Here is a 16,737-nt window from a genome sequence, read left to right as displayed (position 1 = left end):
AATGAAAAGTAAAAGCATGAGTGGAGTGTCACAGGTAATTACACTGAGTTGCAGAGTGTGATTGAACTTGATTAAACCTTCTCATGGTGTGTGTGCACGTCATGAGGGAAATAGAGGCCCAGTGTTCTCGGATCCCAGCTTTAAATAAGGGGTCTTTATCTACTCATGTGTGCGTGTGTGTGTAGCGCTGGTGTGAACACCCTACAGAGTTGGAGTTTTATTCCTCCATTTAGATGTGGCCCATGTGGCCCGCACCAGGTGTGGTGACCGCTAACCAGCTTTTCACCGTCATACCTGATCGGAAGCTTGAGGCCAAGCTGGCACACACTCAAGCTTACGCACTCACAGCACACGGTGTCACCCACACACTCGTGCCTTCTCAAAGCCATTTCTAATTTAAATTTAATCTCCCACAAAGTGTTTATTAAGCTCACTCTTTTCACTATTTTCTATGGAAGGAGGAATTCTGGGAGTTGTAGTAGGAATTTTAGAAAAAAATCTGATTTGCTATTGTTTCTAGGAATACCTTTTTATGTTTAAAGTACATTTTGTTTAGCATAACTTTTGGGGTTATTTTTTTGAAAATTGTGTAGTAACAGCTTTGTGTCATGACACAAATGTATAAGAACATAATTCATTACTATTCTTGTATTATTGCAGCAACAATGTTTTTATATTTTTTACAGTAAATCTCCTCTACATTTATTTCATTAAAGGAAGTTACAGTGCTGATGAGTCTTTCAAATATACAATGACCCTGAATATACAAGCAAATTAGTTGCAATGGTGTGAACCAACAGCCTACAAAACCAGCATGGAGGAAATAAAAATAGTTTTTGTACCCCTAACTGATGTAATACAAGAAATGTTTGCTGTAGTCCAATTTAATGGCAGGCAGTGAGAACTAAAGTAAGTTTTTGTTCAATGTATGTAAATATATAATTTCAACTCTATGTTTGACCCTCATTTCACAGAACGTTTTTTTATTCTTTTGGATATCTCCGTAATCCTATGTACAAAGCATCCACATATCTTACAAGTTTATGCATAGTGATCATGGATGGTGCAAAGGAAACATCATTTCCTTGGTGCATTCAGATTTTTTCTGCCTTCATTTTGATTTTTACAGCTCAAAACCAAAATTCAGATTTATTGTGTGTTCTGCAGGAATAAGGAGAAACTTCAGTTTTTTTGGTACAGATCTTATTGGTATTGAAAATGTCTCATTTTTTCCCCCTCTTTTTGTTCCCAGATTTCCTTTGACTTGGCTGAATACACAGCTAATGTGGATGGTGTGGGCACATTGCGTCTCCTGGATGCAATCAAGACGTGTGGTCTGACCAGCAGCGTCAAGTTCTACCAGGCTTCCACCAGTGAGCTGTATGGCAAAGTCCAGGAGATCCCGCAGAAGGAAACCACACCTTTTTATCCCCGCTCACCTTACGGTAGAACTAACTAATGCACCGAATGCTGCAGATTCACGTGGCAGCAAGCATAAAATATATTCTCTGTTTACATTTGTCAGTGATTGCACGTGATCATTTAAACACATACAAATTGCATGAAATCTCTCCTGCACTTTATCTTTTTTATGAATAAACATCCTTATGAATGTGTGTGAGTGAATAGAGAAGTGTTTTATAGTTCTAACTTCCTTTGAGTTTGCTTCACACCCTGGGGCCAAACGTCGGATTGAAGACTGGAGTGGCTCTCTTTTTAACAAAGACACCTTTATATCCACAGCACTCAGCACTCACTTTCAGCTTACACACACTTGCACGCCCACGCACACGCACGCGCACGCACACACCCACACACACCCACACACATGCATAAACACCGGCTGCACACGTGTGTTAGCTATCAGGTTTAATGTTCTCCGTTGTCTCAGTGCTCTCCCGCCTGACACTTTCCCCATCTGTCAGCACTCAATCTGAAGCTGAATAGGAGGTGCGTACCAAGCTGCTCCTCCATTAATTAGACCTGAGAAGTTGGAGGCGGAGGTTGCCGTGGTGAACTCCCTTCACCTTAAGTTTACATCCTGGCCTGTGGCTTAATCAACAGGCACCTCCCTTCATTCGTTTTGGTATCTGACTCATTACAGGAGAAGGGAGGATGAGGAGGAGTTTGGTTAAAGATGGTGCTGCTCTAGTCAATCACAGTCTCAGATTTACACTCCTGAAAGAAGGAAAAGTTTTGTTGATGTTCTATATTTAACTCCAGGATGTGGTTTTATGGCCTTCCTCAGCTATTTTAATTGAAGAAGCATTTCTCTCTCTCTCTCTGCTTTTTACGTTGCTACATTAGTTTAAGGATTTTTTTATTGACTGGTTTCAATTTTTTGTTTTATTTCAATAAATAACAAAGACAACTTTGTTATTAAATTTGATCTTTCAGTTGAATTAAAAATCATTATTTTCAAAACAATTAAACCTTACAAAGTTTACATGGGCATAAAATTCACATAAATCAGAAATATTCATGGTAACTATTTTTGCAACCTACTATAATCTGCCCACTACCTGTCACACTGTATATTATTTGTCTGTAATATTTCCTGTTTTCCTTTTCTATCTCCTGTCTACCCTCTCAGGAGCTGCTAAACTTTATGCCTACTGGATTGTGGTAAACTTCCGTGAAGCCTACAACATGTTTGCTGTCAACGGAATCCTGTTTAACCATGAGAGTCCGAGGAGAGGTCAGTAAAAACCATAACTTCTATTTACTTTGACCTGTAAAACAATTTATCTGAAAAATATACTCTGTATTGCCAAAATTATTGGGTTAACCATCCAAACAGTGAATTGAGTCAGTCCAATTACTTTCATATCCATATGTAATAAAACCCAGAGGGGGCAAGCTGATGACAAGGGAGATGGTACATAGAGGTTGCCATTTTTCTGCTGAGTCAACAGCTATGGTTCTATATACTTTTTCTGGTTATCAGTTTGGCTTAAAAACAGTGCTCAGAGAGATAAAGTGTCAGATCCACTGGTGTAACGCTCACCCCTACTGGGCCCTAAAGCATTCATGACATCTTATGGAGTGACCTAATATTTCTGCCTTTCTGGTAGTACAATAGAAGAGTCTGGGTTTAACATTTGCCAAGAGAAAAGCACTTGTCTAAGTTTTGTGTTCTCGTTTTTTCAAGAAAGGTACTCTTAATGTTTACAAGCATACCTGGACATTTTGGGCAATTTCATGCTTTTTTGGCACAGTTTGGAGATGGTCCCTTGTGTACTAATTGATGGTTTGCTAGTGCAGACCGTCAGTTAGAAAGCTCCATCAGTTTCAGGTTAGAAACTGATGGAGCTTTCTAACTCTGTTGGGATAATTTTAGAGTGGATAGTAACCAAGACCATCTCATCCAAAATCAGTACCCGATCTTTTGGAAAAGGTCAAAAGTTGCCCTAAAAACACCTTCTTATAAATGTGAAGCTGTTTTATGTGCACAGGGTGGACCAAAACCATACTAAATTCTTTGCACCAAGCAAGAGATGTAATTAAAGTTCAGATGTTTAACCCAAGACAAGTAACCCAGTACTTTTGGCAAAATAGTTAGATCAGTTAGACAGTTACTCTGTTTTGACTTGTTTCAACATAATATTTAAGTATTGAACAGCGTGAATATTCAGTGTTCCAGATGATACTACAGATGTTTGGATAATTTCCAGCAGCACCAGTGAAGTAAATTCATGTATGAAGCCAGATAGGAAGTTTTAACCTAATCAGACGAACATCAACATAAATTCCTCAAATTCTTAACAGTGCAAACTGAATACAAGGACAATTCTTTTACAATGTTCATGTGTGATAAAATGGCAAAGTATGAAGCCCCTGACAACACTTAACCTCAATAAAAAGTTAAAGCCACAATAGTAATAGTACATTGTAAAACATAAATAAATCCATTGTTACACTGTGAAAAAGTATCCAATTACACACTCCATATAAAGTCTTAATGAGCCATAGGTGAGGCTAGGCTTCTTATAGCCACTTGGCACACACTCTTACACGTTCTGACATATAGTGAATGGTTTGTGGTCATATTTTTAATATGTGTTGCAGGCCCTGAGGGTCGCATGCGCTGCTTTAACCCGATTTACACGCCACTGTGACTCAAAATTAATAACACATGACTAGAGCCCTGAAACTATGCCCAGGTCAGCCGCTCAGGTGTTTATGATTTATACCCTAATGAAGGCACTGGCCACGACCCCGACCAGTGTCAGGGGTCATTCGGTAAACTCTAATGGGTTAGCACAGACAGATAGATGTGGGAACCAGTGTGGGTTACTGGCAGTTCAGTAGAGATGATGAGGTCCTTACAGGAATACAAAATCAACAAAACTTAAGATAGTTAGGTTTTTAATGTTGGTAAAATATCATCTACAAGTGAATTTCTTTTAGATATAAAAACAGGCTGAATGCTTGTGAAATTTCAGGATTAGAGATGTGAGGGCTTGTTAAACACACAGACATGACCTTTTAAAGGCAACGCTTGCTCCCCTCTGATAACATGATATCAGCTTTTTGGTTTACATCAGCTCTGCCCATTCTTACCACACATACTCCTTTCTGTCTTTTTCCTCCCTCTTGTTTCAGTCTTCCTTTTTTCCTAATAGTCAGTATAAGTCTCCTTATAGTCTCCAGCAGGCATTTAGGTTTCACTCTTATCAACTCTATTTTCAGACAAGTTTGATGTTGCTCATGTAGGAGGAACGCGGTGCGTTCCATAGTGCAGTGTGGTGCTTATCTTGGCCCAGTTGACCAGTGTTTACCCAAGCCCCCAGGGTGCGTCATGACCCTGTCGGTGCCACACTGAAGAGACACTCGGCTCTGTGTTCTGTTACTCGCAAGATGACTCTTTTCTTTAAGAGTTTGTCCTTTTGAGGTGCGAAATCTTCTTGCCATGTTTGCACTATGCTTTGATTGTAGGGTTGTACTTTAAATCATATACTTTGATATGTATATTTATACTTTATGCTAACTGGATATTACAAACATCTAATTTTGGCTTGAGTGTAGTAAATGTACCATAAACAAAAGCATGATTACTAAGCAGACCCTCCAGAACTTTTCTTTTTCATGTTGTTGTTCTTGTGTTGCTTTCTCGTCAGCAGAGCAGCATCAAAAGTATATATGATAGCACTAATATCTATCTTTATATATTGTTATGATTCCTTAGTATTTTTAACAGTTTGGTCTGCTTTAGTATGTCAAAACTCCAGAAATGGTAAATGGGCTGAATATGTGAAGAGCATTTTTTTTTGTATGTACCACTAAAGCACTTTAGTTGTCTCGCGGTCAAATCTTAATGTGCCCACTGAGCTCCAGTCCCAGAAGACACTGGTGGATGTCTTCATATTTGCTTTGATTATTGACTATTTAACCAACATTCCCCCTGATAGGTGTGACTGGGTTTGACTAGATGGTCACTGATACAGGAACTTCACAGTAGACAGTGACGTCACCTCTACACCTCAGACGTTGGATACATCAGAGTTCTGCTATCTACAGAACTACTCTGATGACCCTGGAGTTGTCAGATGTAATATAGATGGAATTAGATTGCTGGAGCACAATGTTTAAGAATTTTATACTAAAGTGACTCAAGTACTTAGAGTTTGTTCCAGTTAGAACAGCTAGTTCCTAGTTGGTTCAGTATGAAAAATGATTTTCATTTCCATAACGTGCAAGCCAAGTCAAAAACACTTTATGCCACTTTAAAAGTCTTCTCTAGTTAATGCTTTGGTTTAGTGAAAACACATTGGCAGAAGTCTGATGATCTCAGTAAGCATTAGCAGTGCATTCTAAGTTGATGTAGATTCTTGAAAGAGTTCTACAATTTTTTGCAGTGCTTTGTTTGCATGTACTGCTTATTAATCAGGAGGGTCTGGAAGCTCTTTATTAACTGTAGACTCATTTGCATTTGTTTGTGTTTCTTAAAAGAAAATATTGGCTTTTTAATTGAAGGCAGTTGTGAAACAGTAAATTATAAATGACCTGTACTTTTAGCGCTTTATCTAGTTCAGAGTACTTCAAAGAGCTTTACACTGCATCCAGTCCTTAATATATTCACTCACATGTTGACATGCTGATGAAAGTACTAAATTAAAGCCGCAGGTGCCCTTGGTCTGTTGGATGAAAGCATTCAAACAAAGACACAAGAACTAAAACATAATGAGTGGGGATTCAAACCGGCAACTAGGAATCCTCCCACCACAGAGATTGCCGTCCTAGTAATCTCTGTGAAGATTTCCAGAATGAGCGCAATTGTTATCACTCCCCTACTTTCAGCCACACCCTAAACATCTGTTTCCAGGTGTTTATCGCACTACATTTACTTGTTAACACTTTTGACAAAGGATTTACCAGTTTACAGCCACACCTTTACCAAGAATAAATTTGTTTTAATGTCTCATTTGTACAGTACCACCAGAAAGTATTTGCGCCCCATCAATTTTTCCATGTTTTCTGTTGTGTTACAGAGCCATTTTAAAACTGTCTTATAGAAAATCTTTTCCATTTATGACTTTCTTTTTTAAAATCTCTGAAAAAATACCATACAGTGAAAAATATATTAAATTAGATAAAAAAACAACAAAAAAAACAAACTAATATCATGTATATATTGGAATCCTTTGTTCTAACTCTCAAATTTGAGTTCAGGGGCATCGGAGTCTCCCTGTTTATGTTTTAAAATGTTTCCTCAACTTTATTGGAGTCTATTTGTGGTCAGATTAGTCAACTGATCATAAGTTTGAATCGAAAAGACTTGTATACATACGGTCTTACAATTAGTTGTATAAATGAGTTCACAAACCAAGCAAGGAACTCAAATGAATTGTTTGTTTTCATCCAGCACATTATTGTATAACACCATAAATCTGGGGAAAGTTAAAAACAAATTGCAGCACTGAACGTCCTAAAAAGCATTGTGGTCTGTGGTGTGCTGGTCAGCAAGATCACCAAATGAGCAAGAACCCAATGATTAGGTAAAGTGGTGTTCTCTTGTGGATGGGTCAGCCATTGCTAACAAATTCCATCAATCAGGGTTTCATGACAGCTTACTAGAAGCAACCTTAGAGAATGTCTAATGATGAGACATAAAGTTCTTTGATAAAAACAAAACAGATGTTTTAGATTTGAATTGAAGAATCATATCTAGAAGAAAAAAGCGACCAGTGTGAACTATAGTGGTGGCAGCATCATGCTGTGCGTGTGGTGTTTTTCTGTGGAATACATTGAGCTATCAATTAGAGATTCTTCAAGACCACCCACTCCAAAGTACCCTGAAGCTCAGGCAAGGGTAATAATTACTCCTCAATGATGACAATAACTTGTTGTACCCTACCAAGTTAGCATAGAAGTGGCTTCAGGAGCAGTCTGTGGCTGTTATTGGTATCCCTCCCAGTGCCTAAATTTAACTAACCAAACAGCTATAAAAATTGGAATCTGCTTATGCTAACCACTTACCTAAGACGTAGCTACAGAAGGTTTCTCATGTAGTTAAATATTAAAGCATTGGGTCAATTATTAATAAAGTATTTAACTTTATTTGAATTGTAATGTAAGAAAATGTGGAGAAAAGGGAAAGGCTGGGATTACTTTCTGATGGCCCTGTAGGCTTTATGTCGTGACATATGATTTTCACTTACCAAAGACACAGAAAAACTGTCATGGATATCAGTTGATCTACTTTTCTCAAAAGGTCCCTGCTGAAGATTTTTTTTAGACAACGCAAATAGTCTGACTTTGTGTTATTGTGGTTGCTCCTCTGAATTCTCTGATAAAAATGGGAAGTTGAGCAGAGATTTCTATTTCCTTCAGCACTGCAGATGACTTAATCCCGGTAGGAATGTGTTTCTGGTTTCTCTTACCATTCTTGTAAACATACGAGTACTGTACCAACAAACAGACGATTTTCATTGTTCTTGTGCAGAAAGTCTGAATTGTGCAGAAAGTCTGAATTGCGCAGTCGTCAAGAAGAAAAATAAGCCAGTGTAAATCCAGCGTGAAGCAAAGCAAACAGAAGTCTGCGTCTGCCAGCCAGTTCACACCGCTGATCACTACTCTCCAGTTAGCTTAGCTGTTAGCCATAACAAACATTTCTCACTTTGTTTTTGATAAGAAGCAGCGGTCCTAAATGACCTCCACATAACTGTGAAATATGATCCAGTGCAGTTCTTTGAAAGTTGGATCAGCAGTCAAATGTATTTATTTTGTCATTTTTTTCACAACCTATCACCTGAATGTAACCAGAAATCCATTTGTGCCATGGGAAAAAAAACCCAAACTTAATTTCTACTTATCAGCAGTTTGTTGGTCAGAGGATATAGTTAATCAGCACATTGTGTTTTATATGTGCACATAAAGTCAGTGAGCAGCTCTAGTTTGAGTCTTACCCCTGGTTTTTTTAGGGAAGCACAATCTCTCCTTTTTCCCAGAGAGTATTGTTGTTCTTGTTTGGCAGTACCAAATAATATATTATGTCAGGAGAGAAGAGTAGTCAGAATAACAGTGCAAAAGTCAAACATACATACAGCCACTCAGTCTTCACATGCCTTGGCATCATCTTTCTGCTTTTGTTGAGTTTGAGCCCAAAAGGTCAGATCACATGATAGATTTGTAAGAGGATATGTTTTCCATTTATTTAGAAGGTTATTTTCAAAGGAATTTTCAGGTGGGAATGACTCGGTTTGTGGATTTCAAGAGGATTTGTCAGTGTCCTTTAAGATAGAATTCAACAAGGTGGTGCCTTTTGTTTTGGTCTTTAGTTTCATTTGGTGTTGATGGGTAAAAAACTGAAAGAGCACAGTCTAAACAGCAGCTGATCTATGGCCAGGTAAGCAGGGTTCTAAAGCCTCAAAGGGAAGATGATGACAGAGTCCTCTACTCTCTTTACGCCTTGCACAGATTTATGTCATGAGCCAGGGACGGATCTGAACAGAGCTTCAGACAGATCAGATTTTTTCTTACCTTTACTCATACCAGTTCTTCCCCTCCAATCAGTGTTTGTTGTGCACGATCACCAAGGTGACCAAGAATCTGGATGACAGAGCAGCTTAATTGCACAAGTTAAGAGAAATGTGTTGTGTCTTTTAACCTCTGCCAAACCCTCGATAGCTCTAAAGGAGCACAATTGAACTTCAAAGTAAGTTTCAAGATACATTTTTTTAAACTGTTGCACTTGTGCATCTACATTTTTCACTTGGGTTCCCCTGTACAAAATTTAGGTTCACCTGAATTTATCGGTTCCTTTAACACCATGATATTGCATAGTAAAAGTTAGTTTTATCATTTGCTTTGCCAAAAAATGTCTGTTTTTAAAATACCTCTAGCCTAACAATGCAAAGAAGTAATACATTCAGTCAGTGAAAACTGTTTTGATTCAATTCGATGTGGTATGATAGATGAGAGTGAAATGAAAATGATAAGAAACGTCAATGTGAACATGAGGTAAAGTTTTGTCTTGGTAGTATTTGTATTTTGCATTCACTGTATTTTAGTGGTGGATTTCAGTCCAGTCTCATGATGAATCTGAGATGTTTTTTATTTTTATGAATGGAACAGATTTGTTGAAGAGGTGGTAAAACTGGTGGGTGCTGGTTTACTGTAAGTCTGTCTTTAACTGTTTCTGATGTTACAGAGTGTAGATGTAATATACTCTCTTTCACAATTTGACATCATAGTTACTGAATGCTTACAAAATAGACTGTTAAGTAAAAGGAGGTGCTGGTTTGTGCAAAAAAAAAAAAAAAAAAAAAAGCTTTCTAGCAAGCAGAAAAAATCTCTTTAAAATTACTAACAAGACAAAATAATTTAAAAGTTTTATCTGATTATTTGTGCACTCCCTTACTGTAATGTTAAAAACTAATTGTGGCAGTAAGAAAACCTTCAGCAATGGTAAGATTTTTTTTAAAACAGTGGATAACAAGAAATATTGATTTGTTAGTGAATTGGAAGAAATCCATTTATCTTAAAATTTTGCAGTGATGTCACCAGGAGCTGAAAATTATTTATTTTTGAAACAAAAATGTAGCCAGTTTAGTTAGATTTGTTTTGTGTTAATCTGACTTCATGTTTTTCCTGAAGATCCAATTTAACGATTCCCTGACCAGCCATTTACACCCCTATGACAGCTATTGGTGGTATTCAGAAGAGTCAACAAAAACATGCACCCAAACAAGGTTTTCGAAACAAATCTACAGCTTCACAAATTTATTATGTGGACTACTTCTATGTGGCCATATATGCATCCTTTGTTTTTAACAAAAATTTAAAAAAACAAGCTAAATTTAAATTCAACAGAATCTATATTTTTTTAATGATGGTATGATGGAAAATATTTTTTTTTCCTTAATATGCCTCCCAGTTAAAATGTTTTATATAAGTTAATTTTTTCATCACAAAAACTTGGGATTTTAACAAAAATATCACTTATAACTGTTAATTCTGGATCATTATGTGTAAACATGGCTCACTACTCAGTTTTGCTGATCACAGTTTGCTTTGTTTTAGACTCCTGAATATATGCTCTTCATGTAGATCTGTACTAAATGAAAGGTTGGATTTTTCTAACCACAAATGTCAATAATTAGGGAGGATATTTTATTATTTTCTGATAAAGGGAAGAAATAATGAGTACTCATTAGTTTATTTTTTAAGTTCATGTACACAGAATAAACTATTTGTCTTTTTATTGTACTATTATGCTTCCAGATCACCTTGCATCACATTTCTTTCTCCATGCGTTTTTCCTGTCAGTTGTGTCAGCCATTACATGAGGGACCTGTGTTCCAGGTGTGAATAGACACTATATTGGATGAGAAGAACCCATGACCTGTCTTGGATGTAGCACAAATGTTCTCTCTTTGCTGAAGCTGCAGATATCACTCAGAAAATGAATCAATAACAGCAATGGCAGACATTGACAAGGCTTTGGTTAGGTAGAAGTAGAACCAAGTAGCCCTTTTTGGAAAATATTTTTCCTGCAATATTACTCAATCCTCCTGCTTGTTAGGTAGCCTATTTAATTCAATAACTTAATGAAGATAAAGAAAAATAGGATATTCACTAGATGAGCTTGCATTAATTTTGGTGCTAACAAATTGACTTAAAACCTAAGAGGGAGCGGAAATAGAAATTAAAGGTTACATTTCCACGATCTACCCATTCACTCCCCAGACCATCATTCAAAGACAAAACAAGATTATGGGATTTGGAGTTTTGGCTGAATGCCATAACAGGTGTGTAGATGCAGTGTTGAGGTAGCTGAAAGATCTCTATGGCAACACTATGAAAATGAAATTATGTCTTGTTTATTATTCACTTTGCATGTTTGAAATAAGACCAGTTGAGACAAGCTCGTAACAGAAGTGACTCAAATATCTGGAAAAGACTTGGATCAACTCTTTAGTGTCTTTTTTTGTTTTGTTTTCTTTCTTTACCAAAATGTCAACAACCTGCAGGCTTTTTTTTAAAAAAAATAGTTACTCAATAAATTGTTCTAGAAGCTGAAACTAGGCACACAAAAGGAGCAGATGTTCTACCTGCCCAAATATTCCATTAAAGATCATTTTGATAGTTATTTTTAATTAATCAAGTATTGCATTTGTGTAGCTTTACAGCTTATAGCCTTTCAGTTTTTCCAGGCCTAATGCACCACTCGGCCATGCCACAACCGCACAATATGTCTTCAGAATAAATGTTACAGAGGAAAGATTGGAATAAATCACATTGTGGTTTAGTCTCAGTAAATGTGCATAAATATACTGACAGACAGTAATATAAATGTGTGTGAGTCAGAGATGTAAATGTCTGGGTGTTTTGGGGGCTGAGCCTTCACACAGTTTAAGGCTTTATAAGTCACTTTTTTTATTTTTTTATTTACCAGAATATCTTGAACAACAGAATTTTTTTTTGAGTAACTAAGTCCTCTTGAGCCAAAATCTCCTCAAAACCACAGTTTCTTCCCCATCCTACCCCAGACCCATGCCCCCAGCTGACAGCTCCTGTCCCCATCCTGTCTGGACCCACATGGTCTGGCTTGGGAATAGGAGACATCTCCATACATTTCTCAACACCCTCCTCCTCCTTTTCCTCCCGTGCTCAAGCCCAGCTGTGCCAACGAATTCTGTTTGCTACGTTTTTCCTGTTGGCCAACGAACGAAACGGAATGGAGGGGGAAAAAGTTAAATGAGAGTGGGAGAGAGAAAGTGAGTGTCAGTTTCTGGCAGGGGTTTTGCTGTCTGCTCAGTTTTCATGGCCCACGGTTTTATTAGACTTTCCGCCAGGCTGTGGGCAAGGTTAAACGGCCACCGCTGCCCCTTTTGGGCTCAGAACCTCCTGTCAGCTCCCCTCTCAGCTCCCCTCACCCCTTCCACCTCCTTCTGGCTGTCCTACGCTGCCGCTGCCAGTAAAGGAAACACATTAACACCAGAGTCTGTAACAGAGCAGGCTTTGTCCGGGGCCGGGCAGACCCGTCCATTAGCCCCAAGCTTGGGTCCATGGCGCACCAATTAGAGAAGGCAGGGAGCAGAGCCACTCTAAACAGAGGTGTGAGCTTTACAAGGATACTACAGGTGTGCTCTGGGGGAAATAATGGACTTTATTTCTGATTGGTGTACTGTGTACCACCATGTACCTCTGACACCCTTTTAAGAGCCAAACAGGCTTTGCAGAGTTTTGACAACCTGTGTTTAACCTTCAAACTCAAGTTTCTCTTGGATCAAATCAAACCTCAGCTTTCCAATTCGCTGTAGTCGCCAAACTGGGCTCTAGTTACATTGACTTGGCCCACAAGATCATAGTATGTACTAGACAGAGGGCTGCTCTAATGAGCTTTTGATTACATTTTTTCTTGAGTCTAACCAAAAACAAAAAAAGAAAATTTAATGGGATTGGCTTGGACTGTACTATACCACTTTAAATGAACATTATCATAACTTTCATTCTAAATTAGGTTAGATTAAAGAAACTAAAGGACAGTTTTAAACCAATTGATTACAATTTATGACATTGTAATCATCAATTGATAATTTTTAAATCTATCAACATTTTTGTACACTGGGACATTATGTAGTCTCTACATCCAGCAACAAAATACTTTATTGATCTCAATCTGACGAAATTATGTTCTGCATATCCTGCTTGATTTCCTCCAGATCAGGAGTGGAAACATGCCTAATTAGCTTTTTTTTTTTTCAACATTCCAAGCATTCTCTTAGAATCTGCATATTTGGAAGGAAACATGACTAAAATCATGATGGTCTAGATCCTTAACCCAAGATTCATTCAAGTTCTTTTCATTTGATAAAAGTTCTACATAATTTTAAATTATAAATCATTAAGATTGTTTGCTTTGCAGAAGTGTTTGAAGGATAATGGTAAGAAATGTAACCTTGCAAATGTATTTAAATTGTTCAATTTGACAATAATATATTTTGGATGTGATCAACAGCAAACTAGACATTTGTTGTTGATTACAAAAAAAAGAACACTTCCAAAATCACTTCAAGCACTAATGTTTGAAATTACCTATAATAAAGGGGACTGACGGGAAGATAGATCATTTTACTATGAACTAAGCACCAAACCATTTTCAAGTACTTTTATATCTGTTTCAGCAGCATCCTCTCGTGTCTTCACCACTGGCTCTAAAGTATAATGACTTTGTTAAAGAAAGAGAATTGCTCAAAGATCTCTATTGACTTTAAATACTTTTATTTGCCTTCCAGCAATTTATTTACCTGATACTGTGTCGTATAGACATGACACACATTCCCTTTATGTCATGTCATGGCCTGTGACTTAAAACATGAATTTTGCAGGAACGTCTGAACAATGCTGGCTTGGAATAACATAATCAGTTAATGCAAAGCTACTGAAGCTAGTCTCTTCAGTATTCAACCATTACTGCTAAGTGTATAAAGTATGAAGCAGCATTTCTAGGGAATGCCAACCTTGCTAAATTATGTTCTTGATATCAATATTATTTATACTGAGCATATATAAACAATCTTTGAAGGCTTCCTTTTTTAATAAAATGTTAAAATACTTTTCAGATCACTGCGTTTTCCTTACTGATAAGTTAGTACTATTGAGTTCAGTTCCCATCTAATGCCACTTTGTTTCTGCTATAATGCCTTTTCATAGTCAGTTGAAGCTGAAACGGTAGATCTTGAAAGTCAGGCAGTTAATAATCAAAGCAGTGTCGACTTTTAAACACTCTAACAGGTCAAAGACCAAATCTTCGGATCATACACCTCACATAATGTAACCTGACAGTGTCTCTTTATTACCTTTTGTGTGTGTAGGTGTGTGATGAATGTCCCACTCTATGATGAAATAAGAGCCTGTCTAGCTGATATGGATGAGAGAAAAACTGACATCCACGTCTGTGTCAGCGGCAGATGAATAATTGTTGTTTAGCGTCTCACTACAGTTAGTGGGAGCGCTGGTATCTGCCAGAACAGATGAACTGCCAGGTTAGAAAAAGGCCCTAAGGCAGGATTACACACAATCATGCAAAGACAGGAAAGGTCTGACATGGAAGGGGCTTTCCATTGACAATTTATCTACGCTCTGTGGACATGTACTATTTCTGAATTCATGCCAAAAATATTGATTTTAAGATCAGGAATCTTTTTAAAATTTTAATTTTTTTTATTAAGTTCATTATACATCATTCCAATATTGCAACAAAGAAGCATTGACACAGGGGACATGTGACCCACCACCAACGCACAACAAGCTGTACTTTCTTAAACAAGCATGTCTACCCTTCTCCTGATCTGTTTCTGCTCAGCCTGCCCTAGGGCTGTCGCTTTCCTATGAAATAATTACTACAAATTTAGTGCATTCGCATGATTGGGTACACAGGATTTTCCTGTGTCTAAATGGAGGCTCTGCTCCATGTCAGGGGAACAGTGATACAGTGTGGGGCCAGAACTGAGCTGTTACAGCCTGGATGGACTCAGGGCTTAAAGGCAGCATTCAGCTTGGATGTAGCAGTTCTAACAGGGTCTCAGAGAGGTTAGCATGAGGCTGTGGGAGATTTATGTTGCATAAACTAAAAATAGCAAATACTTTGATGCAAACTTACAGAGTTCCTTTGAAATTATACTCTGATGTCTTCCAGTTTGGCCTTTTGAACAGGCAGTGCAGATGAGTTCAACTCCTCAAACTTTATTTAGCTACTTCAACTCTGATTGTGACGTTATTCGACATGACAACCTAATATTTAGTGTTGATTTCCTTCAATATAATGCTTTATTTGAGTTGGAGAGGCTTCACCATATATTCACAGGCCATCCACAACACGAGTAGAACATGACACCAACCCACACCATCCCAACAAAATACCCAAAGGCACGTCTAACCATTCCAGCCGCACACGCTCTCATTAGAAGCTTGTTTGTCCTGCTGCAGATAAAATCGCCACGTGTGCCGGCTCCGATGAGGAGCACGATGCTGGTGATCTGGCAGATATCATTGTGGTGGTTTTTGTCTGGATACTACATGGGCAACACCATGGTGGTCTGGATTGGTAAATTTTTCCTTTTTTCCCCATGTGGAATGTCCCTGTTCCTTTTTTTTTTTTGAATGTTTACAGACAGATGGCCTGAAATTTGTGTTGGCATCAAGCCCAGATTTGACACCAAAATGGTGAATTAGAGAAGAAAATGAGAGGGAAGAATTCTAAAAAAGGTCTTGTGGCTGTAATGTGAGTTGGTAACGAATTGATTTGACTCAGAGTTACATTTTGAATTTTTTGCTTTGGCTAAAGCGGGTTGGAAAACTAATGGAGGTTTGGAAGTCTGTACGTGTCGGCGTGTGTGTGGTGTTGGAGAAATATGCAGAATATTAGTATGTGTCACTGGAATTTTCATCTTCAAAAATGAGGCCTTAAGTTCCCCTACATTGCTGTGAAATATTTGCCTAATACAGATTCATTTTGCTTTTGTTTTACTGTCACGGTTAAATGTTTCTGAATATCCAATTAATTGTAATAATTGATAAATACAGCATGAATAAACAAAACATGGAATTTCCAAAGAAATATTTCTTCTAAAGTTACCAGGCCTGGTGTGAAAACGTAGTTGACCCCAAACCTAAAAAATAGGTTTGGAATACAACTACCATCAAGTGTTTGCAATAGCTGTCATTGATACTTCTGAAATTGCTGTCAATCAGAAACGGACAGTCTGGTTTGCATTGGATCATTGACTCACTGCAAAACCCTTGTGCTTTTCAGCTACTGGTCACAAACTAACAATGGGATATTCTTATTCTTCTATGAATAATACCAGTTGTCGAGATCTTAAAGTAGCCTCAGACCTCAGTACTACCACCACTATGTTGAATTGGAGACTTTAGATATTCCTCTTGGTTCATTTTGACCTCCTGGATGAGTTGATGATGGCCTTGGAGTAATTTTCTATGAAGGTTCTCCATTGTTAGAACTTTCTCCATGTGTGAAATTGAAATGGCTTTTCATCCCCTTTGAGCCCAACAGTTGTTAAGGATTTGATTTTTTATCTGTTCTTGAAATGCATGAGACCTGGGCATGATGTGTTTTGATGTTTATTTTCAGTTCATTCAATAATTAGGCATGAGTTTGGCTAGATATTGAACGCAACATTCCAAACAAATGTGCTAATCATAGATATTTAAGATTTGAAAAGATTGCTGTTACTGTCTCAAACAGGACAGTTTGGATAAATAAGTAAA

The 16,737-nt window shown here is 37.7% G+C and overlaps 1 protein-coding gene across 1 annotated transcript in view; it reads left to right on the top strand.

The window, feature by feature from the left end:
• gmds (GDP-mannose 4,6-dehydratase) overlaps positions 1-16,737 on the top strand; it is a 165,887-nt gene that overhangs the window by 46,065 nt on the left and 103,085 nt on the right. Inside the window, exons 5-6 of the mRNA XM_044128217.1 lie at positions 1,253-1,445; positions 2,594-2,698. Coding sequence (XP_043984152.1) covers positions 1,253-1,445; positions 2,594-2,698 — 298 coding nt within the window. The remainder of the gene's footprint in view (positions 1-1,252; positions 1,446-2,593; positions 2,699-16,737) is intronic.

The sequence above is a fragment of the Gambusia affinis genome, linkage group LG10 (genome assembly GCF_019740435.1).
Source record: "Gambusia affinis linkage group LG10, SWU_Gaff_1.0, whole genome shotgun sequence".
Classification (NCBI taxonomy): domain Eukaryota; kingdom Metazoa; phylum Chordata; class Actinopteri; order Cyprinodontiformes; family Poeciliidae; genus Gambusia; species Gambusia affinis.
The sequence above is the reverse complement of the archived record's forward strand: the minus strand, read 5'-3'. Positions and strand labels throughout refer to the sequence as shown.